General features: G+C 48.7%; 1 protein-coding gene across 1 annotated transcript in view; it reads right to left on the bottom strand.

Moving 5' to 3' along the window:
* Positions 1 to 16369, bottom strand: part of UBR5 (ubiquitin protein ligase E3 component n-recognin 5) — a 120666-nt gene extending 104297 nt beyond the window's left edge. Inside the window, exon 1 of the mRNA XM_049773823.1 lies at positions 16244 to 16369. Within this exon, the coding sequence (XP_049629780.1) occupies positions 16244 to 16305 (62 nt within the window). The 5' untranslated portion in view covers positions 16306 to 16369. The remainder of the gene's footprint in view (positions 1 to 16243) is intronic.
* Positions 16370 to 23778: the final 7409 nt, after the last annotated feature.

Raw genomic sequence — 23778 nt, 5'->3', positions numbered from 1 at the left:
GGTGGTTTTCCAGCACAGCTGGAGACCCCTCAACACTCCAGGCCCTCAGGTGTCTCTGTCCACCCCTACTCTGACCAAGGGGCCTCCTATCTGCTGCTGGGGAAGGGAGACAGAGGTCTCAGGCTGTCACAGCAGGCTAGACTGCTCTTTAGGAGCAAACTCCTAAGTCAGGCCTTCTGACCCAGGAACCAGCTCGGCCATTTGGCGTCTTCAGGATACCCCCTCAAAGCTGTCTCAATAGCAGGACTAGGACGCCTTGATGAGTCCTGTCAATTCCACAAACACTTCATGACAGGGAACTTTCATTGAATTCTCTTCAGGTTCACAGTTGCGGTGTTTTTCTGGGTTCATGGCGAGGCTCACAGACATGATCAACAAAGTGCTCCCACACCTTTTGATTTTGCCCACTAATGGTTGTGGCACAGATTTGGGGTACTCAAGAGACCTGGAGGTACAGGGGATCCCATGGGCAAAGCCGCCAGAATGACAGTGAGCATGTAAGGTTCACTGGAGATGAGAACTCGTGACTACACATCTAAGCCTGTGTACTCAAAGCCCCAACACTGACTGACCTTCAGGCATTGAATGACTGTTTTACTCTATGATGTTCCAAGTGGCTTATTGCACAGCAATTTAAATCAGAGCAATGAGGGTCCTTGCACGCAGCTGACCTGGGGTCGATCCCTGAGCACAGAGCCAGGAGCACTAGAGTGCTGGCGTTGGCTGAGATCACCTGAAGGGAGCACCCAGGCCTCCCAAACAAGTTCCTGGCTCAAGTCACACTTCCTTTCCAGAACCTCTGATCCACAGGGCTCCCCTCAAACTCGCTGGGTCACAGTGCCAGGATCACAAACAAGACTGCATGAGAAGAAACACATTGCACAATGTGAAGTGATTAAGCAGCTACAACTTCTAAATTCAGAATTTATTTTTAGATTTCATTTACCTTGGGGTTCTTAGCAAACACAATCTGATATATTCTATATTCATTTTTAGACTGCTGTGTTACACAAATGTCTACAACCATACGGCATCTTCAAATATTGACTGGCTGTGCACTAGAGGAAACCAAGGTGTTTTTCTTTTTGGGGGGAGGGGGAGTTGGGCCACTCAGAAATTGCTCCTGGCTGGGGCCGGAGAGGATAGCATGGAGGTAAGGCATTTGCCTTGCATGCAGAAGGACCGTGGTTTGAATCCCGGCATCCCATATGGTCCCCGGAGCCTGCCAGGAGCGATTTCTGAGTGTAGAGCCAGGAGATTTGCCAGGTGTGACCCAAAAGCCAAAAACCAAAAATAAAAAAATAAAAGGCAATCAATCCTGGTTTGGAGGACCATGTGGGACAACGGGGATCAAACCCAGGTCCGCCCTCCTGGGCAACCGTGAGCAAGGCAAACGCCCTACCGCTGTGCTATCACTTCGGCCCAGAAACCAGGGTGTTTTAAACAAAGGAGAGAAGACCAGAAGGACAGCATGCTCCTAGGGGGTCAGGTGTCTCTGAGCTGAGTAGCACTCTCTTCTCCCCAGCCCAGGAGGCCATGGGGTGAACCCCAGCCTGTGTACAAGAAAGAAAGGGAAACACTTCAAGGCACACACCCAACATACAAACACACACACAGAATCTGTTTCTGCAAAAGTCCGAGCATGGGGTGTAGCAACCTGCTTCTTCACCACCAGGAGCCTTTGGGCTACCGGTATCATCTGGAGACAAAAGGCAGAGGAGCCCCATTTTCGATGGGAACTGGGCTTGCTCCTTCAGGCAAACAGGCAGAATTTCATTTTTTTTTAAGGAGGGGGGTGAGTGAGAAGTGCTCCTGGGTCACCCTTCCCCCAGCACCCCAGAGAGCCCTGCATGCACTCTCAGCCCACTCTGGGTCCTGTTAAAAAGTAGCCTGACACAGTCGCTGATGCCAGGATTCCTGGGTCCCCCACTGATCCATCACTGCCCCTCACTCTTCTAACTTCCCAGAGGAGTCCATACACAGGAGTCCAGCAATGGCTCAGCCCAGGCTTCTGGGCAGAGCTGAAGTGGGTCTCACACCGACTCTAACAGAAAGACAAAGACTTAACCCTGGTCTCCAGTGCCTGCAGGCTACCCAAACAAGTAGTTTCCCAGGTCAGAGGAGGGGAGTCCCAGAGTGGCTGGTTCTTTCAGCTTCACTCCCAGACCTGGTCTTCCATTTCTGGGTAGGAAACATCTCTAATTAACTTAATCCAAACGCAAAGTGCTTCAGCACTGTAAAACACCAACACATCACTGTGGGGCAATAGAAAGTGCACCCAGGGCCCACAGGTGGGCCACCTGCAGAGGAAATGGTCAGAGGGCCCGGTTACGGTATGGTTGTGCTGTTAAGACCAAGCAATACTGGGAAGCGTCTCTGACTAGGGCCTTAAACTGCTACCTACCAGTGATGGGGTACATTCAGAGGGCTCTCTGAGAAGCACCACTTGAAATCAAAGATCCTCTTAAGGGAGGAAAGTTACCATAACCTTGTTCTTACTGGCATTGTGTGAGGATACGCTACCCTTAGAAAACATCAATCGTGTCCAAAATATCCTTGCTATGTTTTAAAAACGGGGAGGGCCTGAACATTACCGTGCTTCAAGCTAAATGCTTTATCACCCCTGCATAAGTCTGCAATGCACTCAAGGCTAAACCTTCATGTCACAAGCGCAAGCCTTGTTGAGGCAAGATGCCCTGGAGTAGCCGAACCACTTGAGAGTATAAATAGTCTCGGTGCTAATGGAAGCTCCAGCTTCCAGGGTGCTGGGGAGTAGATTGGGGTGGGGGAAATAAGGGGCAGGAAGATAAGCAGCCAACCTCCCCTCAGAACACCTCCCCCAAACTGGCGCTGCCCAGTCCCTCTCAGTGGCTGCAGGGCTGGGACAGAGCCAGGCAAGGAACAGCAATCTGTATTCCTTCCCAGTAGCTCCCCAAAAGCTCCAGGAAGAAACGAAAGGCCTGCACCACAGCCTGGAAGTGCTCTCTCCTGCTTCCATGACAGCCACCCCTCAAAATGACAATATTGTGCCCAATAGTTACTGAAGAACATCAAGGGCTTTCTTGAAGAAGACTGGCTCTAACCCACTAGAAATAAAAACACACCACAGAATGAAAGGTTCAGCTAGATTTGCATGCAATTTCAGAAAAATCATTTGATTGCTGATTTCTTCTGAGACAAAGCAGTGTTCATATGCAGATGAGGATACACAGCAGCTCCAGAGACTTTATGACAGGAAACAAGCCACACCACCCTTGAGGAAAGAAAACTAGCAGCCCTCCCCCATGACTGGTATTTGGAGGAGGACCCTGAAACAGGCCTTACTGATTGGGTTTGGGTGGGGGGCACATCGAGGGGTGCTGGGAATCAAACAGTGCAGGCTCCTGCATACAAAGCATGTTCTCTAACCAGTGAGCTCACTCATTGTTTCCAGACCCTTTCTTCTTTTTTGTTGTTTTGGTTTAGTTTGGTTTTGGGTCACACCCAGCGTTGCTCAGGGTTACTCCTGGCAGGCTCGGGGGACCATATGGGATGCCGGGATTCAAACCAGGGTCCAGTGTTGGCAAACGCCCTACCACTGTGCTATTGCTCTGGCCCCCTCCCTGCCTTAGCTTTCTTAACTTTCTGCATCAAATTTGGCTTTCCTCAAGTACCACTCCCACTCCCACTTCTCACACCCCAATCAGTGGCTGTCACTGACTAGTGAGTGGCTCAATCCCTGCAAAATCACTGAGGGTGGTGGCCTGGTTCAGACTTGAGCCTGAGTCTGAGAAGACCCAGAAGGGGCCTGTCATTCCCATAAAGACCTGGATCATCTTGCCACCTCAGTTCTCAAACTGCACAGTCACGCTGGAATGGCGCAATCACTGGAAACCATAGGTCCTAAACACTTTTTCTTCTGAATCACAAAAAAGCAAGCGCAGATCAGATGGAAAGGACATTAAAGTTTATTTACTAACTTTCCCATTACTTGTCCAGGCTTTTTGCAACTTTGCGTTTCTCACCACCCCCGCTCCCACCCAAAATCTGGAAGGCCTCTTTGGGGTTAGGAAAAGTTACCACAGACTGATTCTAGGCATGGAGTGGGGCAGTGTGGCCACCTGGGAGAGGCTGCCCTGATGTATTTATTCTCTTGGTTTTGACCAGACTGAAGCTGAGCTAAACAACACTTCTGCCCAATGTTCCTTGGGCTGAAAGCACAGGCCAGCAGACTGCATACACGTAGAACCTATCATCTTCACCACCACCTTTAAAAAAAAAACCTTGTCCCCCACCCATGTGACATTTTCTAGACATGTGATAGATGTTCATTGTATGTTCCACAACCACGCAAGCTCATCATTTCTCCATCATGAATATGCATGAGTTTCGGGGGAGGGGGGAATCACTAGAATATGGATAAGCCGAGATGTCACTTGGCCTGCTGGGCATGAGACTGGATCCTGACTTCATCCACTGTAAGTTCTTCTCTAGCCCATATTGGAGACACCATTGCCCGCTTAAATTCTTTTGCTACGAAGATAATAGTCCCTCTTTCCTGCTCAGTTGTCCCTGTGCTTCCTAGAGTGGACTCAGCCATATTCACTGCAGAAAGCTGAAAACTAATCCATGTTAATAAATTAGTTATGCCATGAAAATTCACTATCAAGAAAAATGCTTTTAAATTAGGGTTGGCTTTTGCCTGTAGAAAATACTGTAACATTAAAGTAAAGAATAATTTCAAGCATATAAAATGACACCCAAAATGATCGTAACTATAGAAAAACAATATATTCCATGTGCAGGGAAAAAACAGGATGGGATCAAAGCAACAATATAGCAGGAAGGGTGTTCGTCTTGCACTTGACTGAGCCGTGTGTGTTCCATCTCCAGCATCCCATATGGTCCACCAAGCTCATCCATCAGAAGTAATTCCTGAGCACAGAGCCAGGGTGTGGTTCCAAAACAACAACACCAAAAACAAAAAAAAAAAAAAAAAAAAAACAAAACAAAAAAACAACCTAGACATTTTTTGTCACCCTCCCCCAAGGGCAGGAAGATTTGGAGTCACACCCAGTAGTGCTCAAGGGATATTCCTGGCAGCATAGAGTGAGTGATCCTTGCAGCTATATGCAGTGCCTGAGCTTCAGACCTGGGTCAGCCACAAGCAAGGCAAGAGTGTTTTTAATGACAAAGAACTTTGGAAGAGAAATATCAAAGACTAGGGCTTTGGAGAGCTCAAAGGGCAAGTGAATGCCTTGCTATGGGAGGCCCAGGTTCCATTCCCCCACCCCCAAAAGCACAGGGAACAGCCTGTTCAGCACCAGGTGTGGCCCTAAAATAAAAAATTTGAAAAAGAAAACTAAAAATAAGCCAAATTTACATATGTTCATAACTAGATTCAAACTGAGTGGTATCCAAACTATAAGCTACCTAAGAAACACAGCTATATACAAGCCATGCTGTATATGTTCATGTCATCAGACATAAAACTGCACTTTTGTGGAATTCTGACACAGGGTAAACAGCAAAAACAAAACCAAACCAGGACAACAGCTTTCAGGACGAAGTCCCTGGGAACTTTGGAAGTGGTGACTGTGGTGATTAGACAACTGTAGGCACTTGTCAGAACTCAACTGTCAACTCAAACGGGTGAGTATTGCCTGGAGAGAGAGTACTGGGCAAGGGAGCATGCCCTGGGCTCTAAGTGACCCAGGTTCATTCCCAGGGGCAAGCTCTGAGCACTGCTGGGTGTGGGCCCCCAAAAAGGGAGGAGTGACTACTACTGATCACACTTCCAATAGAACTGATTTATGAAATAAGTGAGTAGAGAAAGTCGAAATTCTTCACTAAAGTGAATAGTATCACTGAAGCAACACACTGCTTGCTCCACAGGAAGACAAATTGCATCTTTATACCTGAAATGGCATGAACTTTAATATTCTGATCAAAACATAAATAAATCAATCAATAAAAAGAGAATGTCACGGAGCAGTTATCTCAGAATTTATAACAATTCTCTTTTTGAAAGCCTTACCACTAAACTATCAGGAAATAATCACATTAGTGAATACTTTCTCCTAGCATGTTTGACTCTTATATAACCCAGGTATCATCTTAGAGGAATATTGCAAATATTTTAACAAATTAACCTTAGTCCTCAATGTGTCCTCAAATTTTTTTTTAAATTTATCTTCTCTCTGGCCAGGAGCTGGTTCAAAGTGCTGAAGCGTAATATGCTCTGAGTGAGACTGTGGTGGGATTGGTGATCTGTCCCAACCCCAGAAAGAAAATCCCTTATTTTGAGAATTTTCATTTTACCACCCATCTGGATGGTGCCTTTAACCTTTATATATCTAACTCTAAGCCCTAGGAAGGACAGACATGCACTCCAACTCCCACACCCGAAACCCAATTTGTTTTATCATACTAAAATTAGCAAACCTAAGCACTCCCATGACACTTGAAAACCCTCAAAAATGAGTTCTGGGGAGGAGGGATTTTTGGGACATTTGGTGGTGGGAATGTTGCACTGGTGATGGGGGGGTGTCCTCTTATATGACTGAAACCCAACCAGAATCATGTTTGTAACCAAGGTGTTTAAATAAAATATTTTTTAAAAAATGAGTTCTGAAATTCAACTCCAGACCACCATTGCCACCCCGGGAATGACCTCTATCTCTTGGACCCTGGCTCACCCTCCCTCTCTTCATTTCCCTAACTAAAAATACTACAAAAAATGAGTTTCAGGCTTCCTCTGTAATTGTTTGTAATAAAATGCTTAAATTTGTGGAGGAAAACTTGCCAATCAGTTGGTTAAAAAAAAAAAAAAAAAGCCATTTCTGAGCAGAGAGCCAGAAGCAACCCCTGAGCACCGCGGGATGTGGCTCAAAAACCAAAAAGGAAAATAAGCAAACAAACAAACAAATAAACAAATAAAAGGAAAGCAGATCTGACCTTGGTTGCCATAACTGAGTTTTGTTGGGTTTTTTTTTTTTTGGCTGTCTCATAACCATCTTTTATCTTACTTGCCATAGTTTACTTCAGCCACTCTAGCTAGTCAAGCTCACATCCAGTATGACAGCTTCCAGCTAACAATCTCAAAATCCCAATAGCAAGCTTCCCCTCCTGAGCCTGTGTGAGAGCTACTCTGTCCCACAGGGCCACCATGCCACACCATGCCACTGAGGGTGGATGCATGCTGATATTCATTCAGCTGATAGAACCCTCCCCACCTTTAATTCTGTGTGATCCTCAGAGGCGACTTTTCCAGCTACTGATGGGAGTGAGAGGATATGCCTCAAGGTTTTAAAAGCAAACCATTCACCCAGGACAAGTGACACTATCCAATGCGGTGATCACACCTAATATGGAGCCAATCACATCCGGTGCATTGAAAAGATTCTACGATTTTTTTTGATTTTCAGCACAACCTCCAGTGGGTTCATGAGTAGGTTGCATTGAGCTAGTGCTAGTCTGTGCCCAGATGGACACGTAGCCCTGGATCAAGCCTAGGCCCTCCTCAGGGGGAGCCAGGAGCAATATTCCAGTTCTGGCACAAAGCAAATACAAGGGTTTATCTCAGTTTAATTACAGGCAGTACATACCTCCTTCCCATTGTCAAAGGAGGTCTGAGCACTGTTAGGTGGCCTTCCCCAAAAAAGAAAAAATAACTTTCTTAAAGCTGCCTGCAGGGGGCCGAGGGATATCACTGTGGGTAGGGCGTTTGTCTTGCACATGGCTGACCTGGGTTGGATCCCCAGCATCCCATGTGGTCCCCCAAGCCTGCCAGGAGTAACCCCTGAGTACCACTGGGTGTGGCCCAGAAACCAAAGAGAAAAAGCAAAAGCTGCCTGCAGGGTCAAGAAGATAGATTAGTCAGAGCTGAAGGCCTGGAGGGCCCTTCCCTTGAGCACTGCCCCAGGCACCACCAGCTGGGACTCAAAAGCAAGCAAACAAAAGATGCTTCCAAACACTGCCACACACAAACCCCAGGGGAGAACCACTGATGAAGACTAAGCAACTGTCTACATTAGAATATTGGGGCCTGCAAGGTGGCGCTAGAGGTAGGCGTCTGCCTCGCAAGCGCTAGCCAAGGAAGGACCGCGGTTCGATCCCTGGCATCCTATAGGGTCCCCCCCCAAGACAGGGGAAATTTCTGAGCGCTTAGTCAGGAGTAACCCCTGAGCATCAAATGGGTGTGGCCCGAAAAAAAAAAAAAAGAATAGTAAGGATATTATTCTAGGGTGATTTCTTTTGTGTTTCTGCTTTTCCTCTTTCCAGCTACTTAAGTTTCTTTTTCTCGAGTTCACATGGATCTGTATTACCTGCGGTTCCACAGGGAACCAGACATACACCCACGTTGGTTCGAAGGCTTTTTCACCTACTATCCTAGAGGGTGCAGATACTGAGATGGATAGAAGGAGTGTGGTGTGGTTCCCTGGGGCTCAGTGACATCAGTTCAGGAATCCCACACCTCCAACTCCTATCCACACTACCCGACCTCAGGCACACCTCACAGCACCAAACAGCAACATGCCTAGGAAAAAATCTTTCTCAAACAATCTCAACCCAAACTGTAGGAGATTGTGCAACACACTGCCAGAGCCAAAAAGCAAAGCTCCCAGGAAAATCTCACACACACACACACACACACACACACACACACACACACACACACACACACACCCTAGGGGGGGATTCTGGATAGGGGGACAAGTCAGAATACCCTACCTGCACCCTACCCTGGGGGGATTCTGGATAGGGGGACAAGTCAGAATACCCTACCTGCACCCTACCCTGCTTAAAGGATATCTCCAAACTCAGACCCTGCCAGGTTAAGAATCAGCACAGGCAGCCTAGACAAAAGATAAATCTACCCAGGGCGGGGCCGGAGGGGTGGCCCAAGGAGTGTGTGTGAGCGCTAGACTAGGATGGTTTGATGCTCTGGCTCCCATATGGCCCCCCCATGCCAGGGGCAATTTCTGAGCATATAGCCAGGAGTAACCCCTGAGCATCATCAGGTGTTGTCCCAGCACCCCCTCCAAAAAAGATAATCTGCCCAGGAATGCACTGAGAAGAGGTGAGAGGGGTGAAGGAGAAGTTCAAACAGTGAGGGAGGCTGCTAGAAGACTGGGAGGGAGGGGTCTGGAAAGGTAAAACTATACCAGACTGCGCCAGGGAAATCTGGACGCAAGGAAAAGGTCCACAGCCCCACCAACAGTGTTCTGGCAGTGCACATGGTGCCCACGCATGGTGCCCCTGGACAGTCTCCAGACACCCCTGAGCCTTTTTATTCCACAGCGCCTGGTGCTCAGGACTTCCCAATTCTCCCCTAGTCCAGACCAGCAGGTGCTTAGGGCACCTATTCCCCCATCCCTCCCTCTCAACAAGCATAGTCATGCTTTAGCTGTCATTGGGCAATTTCTCCTGGACTGTGCTGTAAGCCCAAAAATAATGTTAATCCAAACACTACCAGAACAAAAAAGTTCAAAATGCACTGGTTTCAATTCAACTCAGTGACTGTTTTTGTAGGGACCGGAGTGGTCTTAAGGGCAGTTGCCTTGTATATGGCCAAGCACCTGGTCAGTACCCACACATGTACTATCAGGGGTGATTCTGAGTGCAGAGACAAGAATAATCCCTGAGCATTGATTGCTAAGTGTGTCCCCTAATCCCCAAATCAATGTCAAAGTCAATTTCCTAGGCACAAGAAAACTAATCAATCACTCTCCAAAAGTCACAAGAATCCAAGGCGCTCTGTTTTCACACTTATTGTTTTTATTTTGGGGTTTGTTTTGTTTTCTTTCTTTTTTTTGGCTTCTGGGACACACCCAATGATGCTCAAGAGCTGAGTCAGATCTGCACTCAGAAGCTGTTGTTCTGGACCTGAAGAATAGCAAAGTGGTTGGGCATTTGCCTTGCATGTAACTGCCCAGGAAAGACCCGGCTAGGTTGGATCTCAGGCATCTCATATGGTCCCCCCCAAGCCAGGAACGAGTTCTGAGCACATAGCCAGGAGTAACCCCTGAATGTCACCAGGTGTGGCCCAAATACCAAAGGAAAAAAGTTGTTTTACACTGTTGTTCTAGAGATCCAAGAGGTGCTGGGATAGAACCCCTGGGGCAGCCACATGCAAGGCCAGCACCCAATTAATTCTATCTGTACCCTCTCTCTGGTCCCTGATTTCATCTTTTTTGCCATAGATCCCCAACCGTAGTTATCAACTCCAGGCAGTATTTTGTCTTCAAGGGCCAATGACTAAAAATGTTTAACATACCATGCAAAGACCAGTATGGAATGAAAGAAATGTAAAAACAACAACTATGAGAATTAAATCTGTCAACTAGAACTCTTTCTGAAACAGTTTGAGACCTCACACTTTTACTTTTTCTTTTTACACACTTTAACTTTAAAACTGCGCGCAAGGCAGACAGACGCCTTACAACTTGCCCCACCGCTCCGGCCCCTAAAAAAAATAATAATTCTGGGGCCAGAACGATAGATAACACAGCGGTAGGGCGTTTGCCTTGCACGCCCCAAGACACAACGGACCTGCATTGCATTCAATCCCAGTGTCCCATATGGTCCCCCAAGCCAAGAGCAACTTTTAAGAGCAGAGCCAGGAGTAATCCCTGAGCGTCACTGGGTGTGGCTCAAAAAAATAGGGCCCGGAGAGATAGCACAGCGGCGTTTGCCTTGCAAGCAGCCGATCCAGGACAAAAGGTGGTTGGTTCGAATCCCGGTGTCCCATATGGTCCCCCATGCCTGCCAGGAGCTATTTCTGAGCAGACAGCCAGGAGTAACCCCTGAGCACTGCCGGGTGTGACCCAAAAAATAAATAAATAAATAAATAAATAAAAAATAAAATAAAATAAAATCTGACTTCTAATAGAATATACTGTATTTCCCGGAGTATAAGACGACCCCCTAATTTTGCAGTTAAAACATAGGTTTAGGCCTCTATTCGCTGTATCAAGACAGAATGTTCCTGTGCTGCAACTGTATGGACCACAGTGAGCCAATCACAACAAGCAAAGGTCCAAAGGTTCTACTTTAATAGACGTCCTCTCTGACTCTGACCCATCTGAGCAGGCTTTTGACAGTGTAGATTCGGGTCCAGAACACTGTAATTTGCATGCATCAAAAACCTGCTCGGATTGGCTGAGTGAGAGAGGCGGTCCGAGCAGCCTGGCAGTGATTGGTGCAGGATCGAGTTGGAAAATTCGTTTTGTGGCAATATTCAGACAACTTTCGTTTAGGGGCATATTGAAACATTTTTCGGGATATACTCGGCGTAGAAGATGACCCCCGATTGTCGGTGGCCTGTTTTTTGTTTCAAAAGCTTCTTTCAGTAGCTACTGAAAGAAAGTAAACCTATTTTGAAAAGAAAATATTGATGTTTTAAGGCCCCAAGTTTTTTTTAACCACGCTTAATGGACCTACAGTTCCTGCATATCCAGTCCTGCTGCTTTTCCTCAAATAGTTCCAAGTCAAAGGGTAGGAGAGGAGTGCAGGGGTGAAGATGCTCGCCCTGCACACGGCACTACATAGAATCCCAGAGCTCTTATCAGGGATGAGTAATCCCAGAGCACAGAGACAGGAGTAGAGTAACCCCTGAACACCACCAGGCGTAGCTTAAAATTAATGAAAGAAAAAAGGGGGGGGGGGCAGAGGATAGCACAGTGGGGAGGGCATTTATTTGCATTGCAAGCAGCCCACTGGGTTCAATCTCTGGCATCATAGCTATATGGTGTCCCAAGCTCACCAAGAGTGTTTCCTGAGCTCAGAGCTAGGAGTAACCCTAACCCCTCCAAAAAAAATCTATCACGTATCCTTTGTTATCCCTAACTAGTACTAGTCATCACTTTATTTGTGACTTCCATAGACACATTTATTCCCGTAAAAATCATGCAGTAGGGGGGCTGGAGACATAGCATGGAGGTAAGGCCTTGCATGCAGAAAGTCGCTGGTTCAAATCCCGGCGTCCCATTTGGTCCCCTGAGCCTGTCAGGAGCGATTTCTGAGCATAGAACTACGAGTAACTCCTGAGCGCTGCTGAGTGTGACCAAAACAAAAACAAAAACAAAAAAAAAATCATGTAGTAGCACTCTTCTATTCCCAAAACTTGGTAAAGCTTTTTCCCTGAAGACAAAAAGACTCAGGGTAGTTCGTTCAAGTCAGTTCAAGATTCCAGAAAACCCATCACTTTTGAAAACGTTTCTCACTCAACATAGGTTGGCTATTACTGTACAATTACCGTATTTTCCGGCGTATAAGACGACTTTTGAAACGAAAGTCAACCAAAAATCGGGGGTCGTCTTATAGGCCGAGTATGTCCCGAAAAATGTTTCAATATGCCACTAAACAAAAATTGTCTGAATATTGCCACAAAACGAATTTTCCAACTCGATCCCGCACCAATCACTGCAAGGCTGCTCCGACCGCCTCTCTAGCTCAGCCAATCCAAGCAGGCTTTTGATGCATGCAAATGAGACAATGTTCTGTACGGAATCTACACTATCAAAAGCTGCTCAGATGGGCCAGAGTCAGAGAGGAAGTCTATGACAGTAGAACCTTTGGACCTTTGCTTGTTGTGATCGGCTGGCTCACTGTGGTCCGTACAGTTGCAGCACAGGAACGTTCTGTCTGATACAGCGAATAGAGGCCTAAACCTATGTTCTAATTGCAAAATTGGGGGATCGTCTTATACGCCGGAAAATACGATAAATATAAAAGAGGATGTGTGTGTGTGTGTGTGTGTGTGTGTGTGTGTGTGTGTGTGTGTGTGTGTGTGTGTGTGTGTGTGTGTGTGCGCGCGCCACTTCAAGTATCACTCACTCCTGGTGGCGCTGGGAGACCAAATGTGGTGCCTGGGATGGGCCAGGAACTGCATCTCTCTGGAATCTTTCTTGTAGGAGACCCACAAACAGTACAGTCACAGGCCAAACTTAAGGCACATGACCATCTCAAGATCTTTTCACAGCAGAGCCATTTTGAATTCACCAGGGATGAAATCCAAATTTCTGGTGTATACCAATATCTGTTATTGTGATGCATCTAGGTTTATCACTGTTTCAAATCCATTTGTCTTTATTGTGTAAAACGAAAACAGATGCTCTTAATTCCTACTTCTGTGCAATTCTGGTAGCAAGAATCAAAACCAAAGTTGCCGATTGTTTACCATAAAAATGTTACAGGAGATAAACTGTCATTTATTTCTCAGGCCAGCCGAAACCAAAGGAATGTCAAAGTGACCATTCCTTCTGTCTGCAAGCACAGGGCGTCAGGATTTCTGGGATATAAAGTTGGGACTGACACAGGAAAACAAGCTCCACTTCTCCCTCCCCTGGTGCAATTCTCTAAGTGACAAGGCAAGTCACACTAGAACCAGGACCTTCGGGATTCTCTGAATGACCGCAGAGCTCTCCGCGCTACTAACTAGAGTGGTTGTAAAACGTACCCACATATCTTCTGGGGATAGTCCCTTAAAAAAGGAAATCTCTAAGGAAATGAAAACTAAGTAGCACAGAACGCTGAAATTAACACATTAAAAAGAAAAAGATGTCAAACGTTCACAGGGACAACCTAATACCTCCAAAGGGTGAACTTTTTTCTTCATAAAAATAATCCCAAAAGAAAACAAATAATAAACCCAGAAGTGTCGCAAACATGTGAAATACATGACAAGCCACAGCCAAGATCAGAAAAATCCCAAATTGATGCCAAGGGCCGGAGCCACGCGCTCTGCCGATGGACCGTTCCAAGCTCCCGGTGGCGGCGGTTAGATCCGCGGGCAGAGGCCGGTCTCCGCGCCGGGCACACACCGATCACGGAGCCAAAAGAAAAAGAAAAATCCAATCTGACTCAGTCTAAACCTGACACCGCGCGGCGTCCCGTCCTGGAAAAGAAGCAGGGCGGCCAAGGATTGCCGGAGCCGCGGCTTAGCGAGGGCCCCGCTTTCGGGCTCTGTAAATATTTAGCCCATCGCCGGCTGGGACTGAGCCCTGGATTCCGAGTGGCGCAGTCATGGAGGCGACCGCGGGCGGGCGGGCGGAGTCAGTGGGTTCCTGCATCCGAGAAGGAACTTTTTCCTGCTCCATCTCGGCTCCCTGTGAGCATGCGGGCCCTACACGCAACTTAAATAGGCACATGCTCGCCTGGTAGGGGATCAGTAGGAAGGGGAGGGAAATTCAGGCCCAAAAGGAAAAGAAAAATCAATAAAAATAAACCCAGCCTAGTTATGAAAGGGAGGGGGAAAAATTCCAAGTGCTCCGCCCAACGTCAAAAGCCATTCCCGAAAGCCACAGGAGCGTGCTCAAAGCAGCAGCAATGCGAACTGCAAACGTTTAAGTTTGCCTTTGCCTCTTCTCCATCCTCGGGTTTCCAGCTGTCAGATTACAACTCGGGAAAGCAACTAGCATTAGAATTGGGGGGTGGAGAAGACAAAAAAGGAAAAGAAAAGCTCACAGCCCAGGGAATCCGAATCCAAATCCATTTCCCCAACTGCCATCGCCCCTTCCAAAAGCGTCTCCTTCCTTCCTTCCTTCCTTCCTTCCTTCCTTCCTTCCTTCCTTCCTTCCTTCCTTCCTTCCTTCCCAGCCAAAGCAGAGACTCAAATCCAATAACAGTAATAATAAAACAACCACAATAATAATCATGGCGCTTCCTCTCTCTCCCCCCTCCGCGATCTGCCGGGAACCCGTTTCCTCCCTCCCTCCCTCCCCGCCGCCACCACCCCTCCGGACGGACGGGAGAACCAAGCAAGGCCCGCCCGGCCCAGTCCAGTCCGCCCCATCATCACCATCAACATCACAGGGACCGGACTCCTGGGGGTGCTGGGGCCCCGCACTCCCCTCGACCCCTCTTGTTCCCCTTCCCTCCCTTTTCCCTCCACCTCCACCCTCCCCCATCCGCATCGCATTGTCTGTCTCAATTCAACTTTGACTAATATGGAGTCCTCGGGTCTAGGGGCTTGGGGTTCGGGGCGATTCCTTGCAGCCCGGAGAGTCGACACAGAGCATCCATTCCCCATCCGTCCGCACACGCCTGCATGGATGGGGCTTGGGTCTGGGGCCGGAGATCGGGCAGTTCTTCGCAGCCCGGGGCCCGGGGCCTGAATCTTGGGGTTTGGGGGCTTGGGATCGGGGCAATTCCTTGCAGCCCGGGAGGTGTCGACCCATAGCGCCCCTCTCCGCACAGGTGCCTGGGGCCTGAATCTTGGGGTTTGGGGCTTGGGCTTGGGACAATTCCTTGCAGCCCGGAGGTCGACACCTAGCACCCACTCTCCCTCCGCACAGGCACGCCAGGGGCCTGGGGCCTGAATCTTGGGGCTTGGGGCTTGGGATCGGGGCAATTCCTTGCAGTCCGGGGGGGGGGGGGGTCGATCCATAGCAACCCTCTCCGCACGGGTGCCTGGGGCCTGAATCTTGGGGCTTGGGGCTTGGGATCGGGGCAATTCCTTGCAGTCCGGGGGGTCGACCCATAGCAACCCTCTCCGCACGGGTGCCTGGGGCCTGAATCTTGGGGTTTGGGGCTTGGGCTTGGGGCAATTCCTCGCAGCCCGGGGGTCGACACCTAGCACCCACTCTCCCTCCGCACAGGCACGCCAGGGGCCTGAATCTTGGGGCTTGGGGGCTTGGGATGGGGCAATTCCTTGCAGTCCGGGGGGTCGACCCATAGCAACCCTCTCCAAACGGGTGCCTGGGGCCTGAATCTTGGGGTTTGGGGCTTGGGCTTGGGGCAATTCCTTGCAGCCCGGGGGTCGACACCTAGCACCCACTCTCCCTCCGCACAGGCACGCCAGGGGCCTGAATCTTGGGGCTTGGGATCGGGGCAATTCCTTGCAGTCCGGGGGGTCGACCCATAGCACCCCTCTCCAAACGGGTGCCTGGGGCCTGAATCTTGGGGTTTGGGGCTTGGGCTTGGGGCAATTCCTCGCAGCCGGGGGGTCGATCCATAGCACCCCTCTCCGCACGAGTGCCTGGGGCCTGAATCTTGGGGTCTGGGGCTTGGGATCGGGGCAATTCCTTGCAGCTGAGGAGGTCGACACCTAGCACCCGATCACCCTCCGCACAGGCACGCATGCATATGCATGCACCAGCATGCCAGCATATGCCCCCCACCGGGGTGGGGGGGTCTGCACTCGGACCCCCGGGATGCCCTTCGTGCTCCCAGCACCCCGAGTCCAACGGGGGGACGCCGGGCCCCCAGAAGTTCGGGCGGGCGGGGGGAGGGGATGCCCTCTGCCGCCTCCCCGCCGTACCTGTCATTGAGCTGGTCCTCGGTGCCGGGCAGCGGGTGGACCACGAAGTGGATGGACGTCATGGCGGCGCCCCGTCGTCCCCCGCCCCAGCACGGCGCCCGGCGGCCGGGCCGGGCCGGGCTGGCTCCGGGGGGCGACAACGCTCACGACGGCCGGGCCGGGCCGGGCCGAGGCGAGGCGGGCGCGAGGCGGGGCGCGAGGCGGCGACGGGCGGCCGAAGGGGCGAGCGCGGCCTCCGCGCGTGACTCACGGGCGGCGAGGAGGCGCCGCGGCCTCGGCCGCCGCCAGCGCGGCCGCCGCCATCTTCACTCACTCCCTCACTCCCTCCCGCCCTCCCTCGCGCCCTCGCGCCCCCGTTTCCCTTCCCGTCCCTGCGCGGCGCCGCGCTTCGCTTCGCTGCCCTCGGCGTCCCGCCTCGCCTCGCCTCCAGCTCGGCTCCCGGCGGCGGAGGAGGGGCGCGGCGGCGGCGGCGGGCGGAGGAGGCGGAGTGAGCCGAGGCGGAAGAGGCGGCGGCGGAAGAGGCGGCGAGCGGCGAGGGGCGTGGCTCCGGGAAACGGGCGCCCGGGCGCTCGCGATTGGCCGGGCGCCGCCAGAGCCGCGCTCATTGGTCCGTTCGGCGCTTCCCCGAGGGGCGGGTCTTCCGGGGGGCGGGTCTTCCGGGGGGCGGGTTCCTGCGCGGAGCACGTGTTCCGAGCGGCCGAGGCGACGGGGCGAGGGGAGGGGGGGCGGGCGGCTCGGCGCGCATGCGTCCCCGCGGGGAGGGGAGGGGAGGGGCGGGGCTCCGGCTCCGGTGCCCGTTGCTCGGCTCGCGCTCGTTGCCCCCCCAGCCCGAATTCTTTTGCCGGCGCTTTCCCCGCACTCGTCTGCGCGTGCGTGGCGGTTGTAGCATCTCCGAGCTGGATCCGCCGCTGTCGCCTTTCATGGGGCATTGGAAGAGCAGCGCCTGGGCCAGGCCTGTGCTGGGGAAGGCCGGCTGTTATGTAAGGGCTTCTCCTGGCTTTGCAGCAGACCAATTGTGGAAATTTCCCATCCTTTCCTCATTCCGACGAGCCACAAATTGCAAAAAAAAAAAAAAAAAAAAGACTTTAAATGAACGATGATACAACATCATTGTAAAAAAAAAAATAATGAATAATGAAGTGTTCTCCCTAAATCTGCCCTGCTCACAGAGGCAACTTCTTGAATGCATATACCATCCATTCACAGTTGGCTGCTCAAAAGATTTCCCAAACAATGAATGACCTCTTTCAAGGCAAGGTGGATTTTTCTTTTTCTCCAGTCTGGATTTTTTTTTCTTGCAAAATTGGGGGTCCAAGGAAATGTTCTTGGTGTTGACTATCACCTTTCTTCACTAATGCATTTTAGACACACATTTTTGACTAAAGATGTTCGGCTGAGGGGCCCCAAGTGGTAGCAGAGCAGATGGGGCACTTGCCTTGCAAGCCGCAGTCTTGGGGTTTATCCACCCGACTCCTTATGGCAACCCCAAACCCACCATTGAGATTTATCAGGAATGATCCCTGAGCATAGAAGCCAGGCTTCTGAACAAACGAGAAAAAGTTGTGCTGAGAAAAATATGTTAAAATTTTACTAAAAATCAGGATAAAAAAAAAAGTACGGCTAGTGACATAATGAAAAACTTAAGTAGGTCACCAACTCCGAAATTGTCTCTGGTTAGTTTTCACTAAAAAGTTCTTTTAAGGTCACTACTTATTAGAAGTCCATGTGTGGGCTGGAGAGGCATGGAGGTAGTCCTTCTTGCATGCAGAAGGACGGTGGTTCAAATCCCGGCATCCCATATGGTCCCCCAAGTCTGCCAGGAGCGATTTCTGAGCGTGGAGCCAGGAGTAACCCCTGAGTGCTGTTGGGTGTGACCCCAAAACAAAACAAAACTAAAGTTCATGTGTACTATGGGCGAGTAGGGGAGACCAATGGACCTATGGACATTGCTGATTTTAGATTCAGGCAGGCCTGGACTTGTGTCCTATATCCACTACTTAACTGTATGTCCTGTCTTAAATTAGTTAATCTGTCACAGTATGTTCTCTCATTTGAAAATATCAGGTGGAAACAAATCTGCAGTTGCATAAGGCCTACCAAAGAACATGTGTCAAGCACCAGGTCATTTCTTCACTGAGTTCATAATTCAGTGTGCTCTCTTTTTTCTTTGAACCACACCCGGTGATGCTTAGGGGTTACTCCTTACTCCTGGCTGTGTGCTCAGAAATCGCTCCTGCCTTGGGGAATAATCGGGGATGCCAGGGATCAAACCCAGGTCCATCCTGGGTTAGCCGAGTGCAAGGCAAATGCCCTACCACCGTGCTATCGCTCAGCCCCGATTCAGTATGTTCTATGGTATTCCCTATGTACTACTTTCTTCACAGACATCATCTAACAGGAAAATCGCATGAGCAGGTAAACACTAATATGCCATTAAATAGCTGAGGACATGAGGCAGAATGGAGTCAGTACTGATGCTGAGATTTGAACCAAGGGCATCTGATGGGATTCCTTTGCTCCTTCCACCGCAGCTCAGCTATCATCTAGTTAATAATTTAGAAGAACCAGACTATCAAAGCCAATAGGAAAATTGTGACGTGATAGGTGCAATGAATGTGTACTCAATGGAAGGTCAGAGGAAATGAGTCCGGCCCTGAAAAGTAAGAAAAGTCACTCAAGCTGAGCTTTCAGGAATGTGCTGGGCAATTCGAATATCTAACTTAAACCTAATCATTTTCAGTTTGTCCCAAAACAAACCATACCATGCTCATAATTTGCTTCAATTTTTTGATTCACATGTTCCTGGATTCCCCAAAAGAGAAACAATCTGTCCTGGTTGGTAGTTGGTGCCCTGACTCGGGGTTGTCCCCTGGCTCTTTGCTTGACATCCAGCTGGAACATTACAACCTTTTTGTTATTTCAGACAGGAAGGTTCAGGCACATTTTCCCCTCCCTGGGCCCTAACTCTTTGGTGGGTCATTCTTGGAACAGGTAGAAACAAAAATGAAGGCATGGAGTTGTGCAAGCCCAGAGGACAAGGTGTGGGGACGTGAGATTAAAGAAATCACAAACTGGCCCCTAGAGGAATAAAAGATTAGGGAAGGGGGTGGCGACTTCTTTTCTGACATTTGACACTAATTCTCCCATTGAAGACAAATACAAAGTGAGACAGCAGATCAAAGTAGAAGAGAGTGAGCAAAATAATGAGTGATCAAATAGCAAACCAGGACCTAAAGTCTGAGCAATAAGCCAAGAAAGTGAGTAGTAGCTTTGCAATCACTTTCTCGTGCTGGGTTAAAGTCTGTTCTGGAAAGACATCATCAAGAGGCCTATTCTTCTGATTAGCGCTTGTTGCAAAGGATCAGGTTGATGTCCAAGAACCCCCATTGCAATGGGGGGTGCTAATGAGTCCTCCTTGTAGTGTGCTGAGCTCAGAGGAACTGCACCCTTGATTCAAGCCAGGTTCTGAGACTTGTTTTTCCCCAAAACAGACTTAGAAACAAAGATGTGTGTATAAATAGAGTTGACTCTGAAAGAACAGGGATTTGAATTGTGTGGATTGTTCGATAATGGTCAATATTAGGACAGTCCTAGGCTGAGAAAAAATTGTCTTCTCTGCTTTCTGGTTGTCTTGCCATGATGTTCCCTCATTAGGAGGAGACTATATATAATCCATAAAGAGTACAAATAAATGTAGACTGTGTCTTTGTCTGGAGTGTAAGCTTCCAAGCAACCACAGGTGCTGAATTCTTTGGTTTTGAAGGAGTCCACAGTAATAGGCAGGTGGTTGGCTGGGGTGGGGAACAAACTCCCATGGGTTGTTCGAGAGTCAACTTATCATTACCTAGGAAGTGGCTGCAGGAAACACTCTTGGGAATAGAGAAATGAAATAGGAAAGGGGAATAATCCTCGAGGGGCTGAAAGGTACTCTACCATAGCAGGCAATGATAATAACACCCACCCAGGGTATTTCAATGACTGTGGGCTCTCTTACATGATCCTGCTGAGAAGGAGGAAGATGGGGTGCTTAGCTGTCAACTCCATGCCTCCATGTTTAAGGGATGCTCCTTGGTTCACTACCTGGCATATGACAATATTTTTTTGTGTGTGTGTGGTTTTTGGGTCAAACCTGGCAGTGCTCAGGCGTTATTCCTGGCTTTAGGCTCAGAAATTGCTCCTGGCAGGCACGGGGGACCATTTGGGATGCCGGGATTTGAACCGATGACCTCCTGCATGAAAGGCAAATGACTTACCTCCATGCTATCTCTCCGGCCCCATATGACAATATTCTTAGCCATAGATACAGCACGCTCCTAAGCCAAAGGAAAGCTCAGGGAATGGGGAGAGATAGAGAGATGCTAAAAATTGCTAAAATAGCACAGCAGTAGGGCATTTGCCTTGCACTTGGCCGACCCAGGACTGATGGTGGTTCGATTCCCGGCATCCCATATGGTCCTCCAAGCCTGCCAAGAGCGATTTCTGAGAGCAGAGACAGGAGTAACCCCTGAGCGCTGCCGGGTGTGACCCAAAAAACCAAACCCCTCCCCAAAAAAAGGGAAAATAGTGGAGGGGGGAGGAAGGAAAGAAGGAGGGAGGGAGAGAAGAAGGAGAGCAATGTTTAAATCTACACTGAAGGATTCTTTAGGCCAAAGGGAGGAAAACTGTTTTCCCCAGTGGAAGCTCAAAGAGGCATAAATGAAAAGTAACAGAGGAAATACATATATTTCTGCAGAATAAATCAGGCTTCAAAACTGAAGACGGGTAGGGCTGAGAAACTGTACAGTGCACAGGGTACTTTCCTTGCACAGGGCAGACCCAGATTCAATCCTCATCACCCCATATGGTACCTGGGCACACTAGGAGTGACTCCTGAGTGCAGAATCAGGAGAAACCCTGAACACCCCCCAAAATAAACCAAAACTAAAGAATTGCACAGATAGTATAGACTCGCAATGGTCCTCAAACTACGGCCCGCGGGCCATATATTGTATTTATTCCCATTTTGTTTCTTCACTTCTAAATAAGATATATGCAGCCTACATAGAAATTTGTTCATAATTTTTGTTTTTACTATAATCTGGCCCTCCAACAGTCTGAAGGACAGTGAACTGGCCCCCTGTTTAAAAAGTTTGAGGACCCCTGGATAGAGGGTAGGAAGTTTGCTTTCTATGAGATTGACTCAGGTTTAATCACTGGTACTACATGGTCGCCAGATCTGACCACTACCTGGTGTGATCCAAAACAAACTAAACAAAAAAGGAGAAAATAAGAATGATGTGCGTCCCTCTCAAAGCTGCGCGCTCGGTCCAAGAGGACGGCCTTCCTTGAATAGAGACGGACCGATCTTCAGTCGAGAGTATACGAGTAGCTGCGCTCCCTTGCTAGAACCTCCAAACAAGTTCTCAAGGATGAAAAGGAGAAGCAGGAGGACATGGAAGAAGAAGAGAAAGAGAAAGGAGAAGGAGTACGAGAAGGGAGGGGGAAGAGAAGGAAGATGAGGAGGAGGAGAAAGGAAAAGAAGAACAACAAGAAGAAAAAGAACAATAACAACCATTGCCTGAGTGACAGCGCAGCAGTAGGGCGCTTGCCTTGCACGCAGTTGACCCAGGAGGAGCCTCGGTTCTATCCCGGGAGTCCCATATGGTTCCCCCAAGCCAGGAGTGATTTCTGAGCACAGAGTCAGGAGTAACCCCTGAGTATCACCGGGTGTGGCCCAAAATAAAAAAAATAAAAATAAAAAGGGGGGCATGTGCGTGAAGGAAGAAGTGAGGGAAAAGTCTCTATTCTTTGCTGATGCCTGCATTCAGGTAATTCAAATTATAAGCCTTTAAAATAATCTCTTTCCACCACTCTGCTCAGACTCTTCAGCGCTCTAGCTAAACTTATGTATTTCTTGGTTTTCTTCATGTACAAATATCCCCTTTTATGTTCTTCAACAGCGAGCAGCTTCACTATGGCTGTGAAGTGGCTCCTCCAGACTATATATACTGCAGTGAAGATAAAATGATTATGATAAAAAGAAAAGTTACTAGAATTTTCCTGAATAGGTAATTCTTTACTGGATTAAAGCCAGTGATATTATCCATCATGTTTTCAAGTAGATTATTGCCAGAAAGTGTTTTTAGTTTATGAGAAAAAGTATAAAATATTTCTTGTTGCAAAAGCTGCATATCATGAGAAATATTTCCTTAATTAAGCAACATTTTTTGTTTTGTTTCTTACTTTTTGGGTCACACCCAGCAGCGCTCAGGGGTTACTTCAGGCCCTATGCTCAGAAATCGCTCCTGGCAGGCTCCAGGGACCATATGGGATGTCGGGATTCGAACCACTATCCTTCTGCATGCAAGGCAAATATCTTACCTCCATGCTATCTCTCCGGCCCCTACAAGCAATTGTTTTTTATTTAGCTCCCTAGATTACTATGTTTTGTTATATATTTTGAGTTACACTGAATTGTGTTAAGTTCTAATCATAATTTTTCTGTTTTGTTTTGGTTTGGTTTTGCTTTTGGGCCACACCTGGTGACTCTCAGGGGTTCCTTCTGGCTCTGTGCTCAGAAATTGCTCCTGGCAGGCTCAGGGGACCATATGGGATGCCAGGGATTGAACCCGGGTCAGTCCCAGGTTGGCTGCATGCAAGGTGAACACCCTACCTCTGTGCTATTGCTCCGGCCCCTCCAATCACAGTTCAGATGATCTTTGGTTTAAGTTTTTTATCTGGTCACACAGAAAAGCTATGGGTTGGGCCCGGAGAGATAGCACAGCAGCGTTTGCCTTGCAAGCAGCCGATCCAGGACCAAAGGTGGTTGGTTCGAATCCAGGTGTCCCATAGGGTCCCCTGTGCCTGCCAGGAGCTATTTCTGAGCAGACAGCCAGGAGTAACCCCTGAGCAAAGCCGGGTGTGGCCCAAAAACCAAAAAGAAAGAAAAAAAAAAAAAGCTATGGGTTGTTATAAAGCTGCTATCTAAATTACAATTTTACCATCGATTTGTTATTGGTGATGCCATAATAAACTAGCATTTTTCTGCCAATTCTCTACTTAATGGACAGTTTGGAGACCCTGGTGGAGGACAGTTCCAACAAGAGCAGCAGTGGCAGTTAATGCTATTGGCCTCTTGATTCCCAAAATGAGCATTGATAAAAAAAAAAAAAACTTTTGAGATTTTTTTCAATGTTTTTTGTTTCGTTTTTGGTTTTTGGTTTTTGGGCCACACCCGTTGATGCTCAGGGGTTACTCCTGGCTGTGCACTCAGAAATCACCCCTAACTTGGGGGGCCCATATGGAACACCAGGGGATCAAACCTCGGTCTGTCCTAGGCTAGTGCTTGCAAGACAAACACCCTACCTCTAACACCACCGATCCGGCCCCTTTTTTCAATGTTTTATCTAACAAGCTTTCAAACTATATACATCAGCCCTGGGAAGTTTAACTAGCATCCATATATCTCCTTGGGCTTTAAGTAAATAAAGAGAATCTGTAGATTTAAAGTATATGCACAAATTCAAGCATGTGAATAGTCTGCAAGAGGTACAGGT

This window comes from Suncus etruscus, chromosome 5 (assembly GCF_024139225.1).
Source record: "Suncus etruscus isolate mSunEtr1 chromosome 5, mSunEtr1.pri.cur, whole genome shotgun sequence".
In the NCBI taxonomy this organism is placed as follows: Eukaryota; Metazoa; Chordata; class Mammalia; order Eulipotyphla; family Soricidae; genus Suncus; species Suncus etruscus.
The sequence above is the reverse complement of the archived record's forward strand: the minus strand, read 5'-3'. Positions and strand labels throughout refer to the sequence as shown.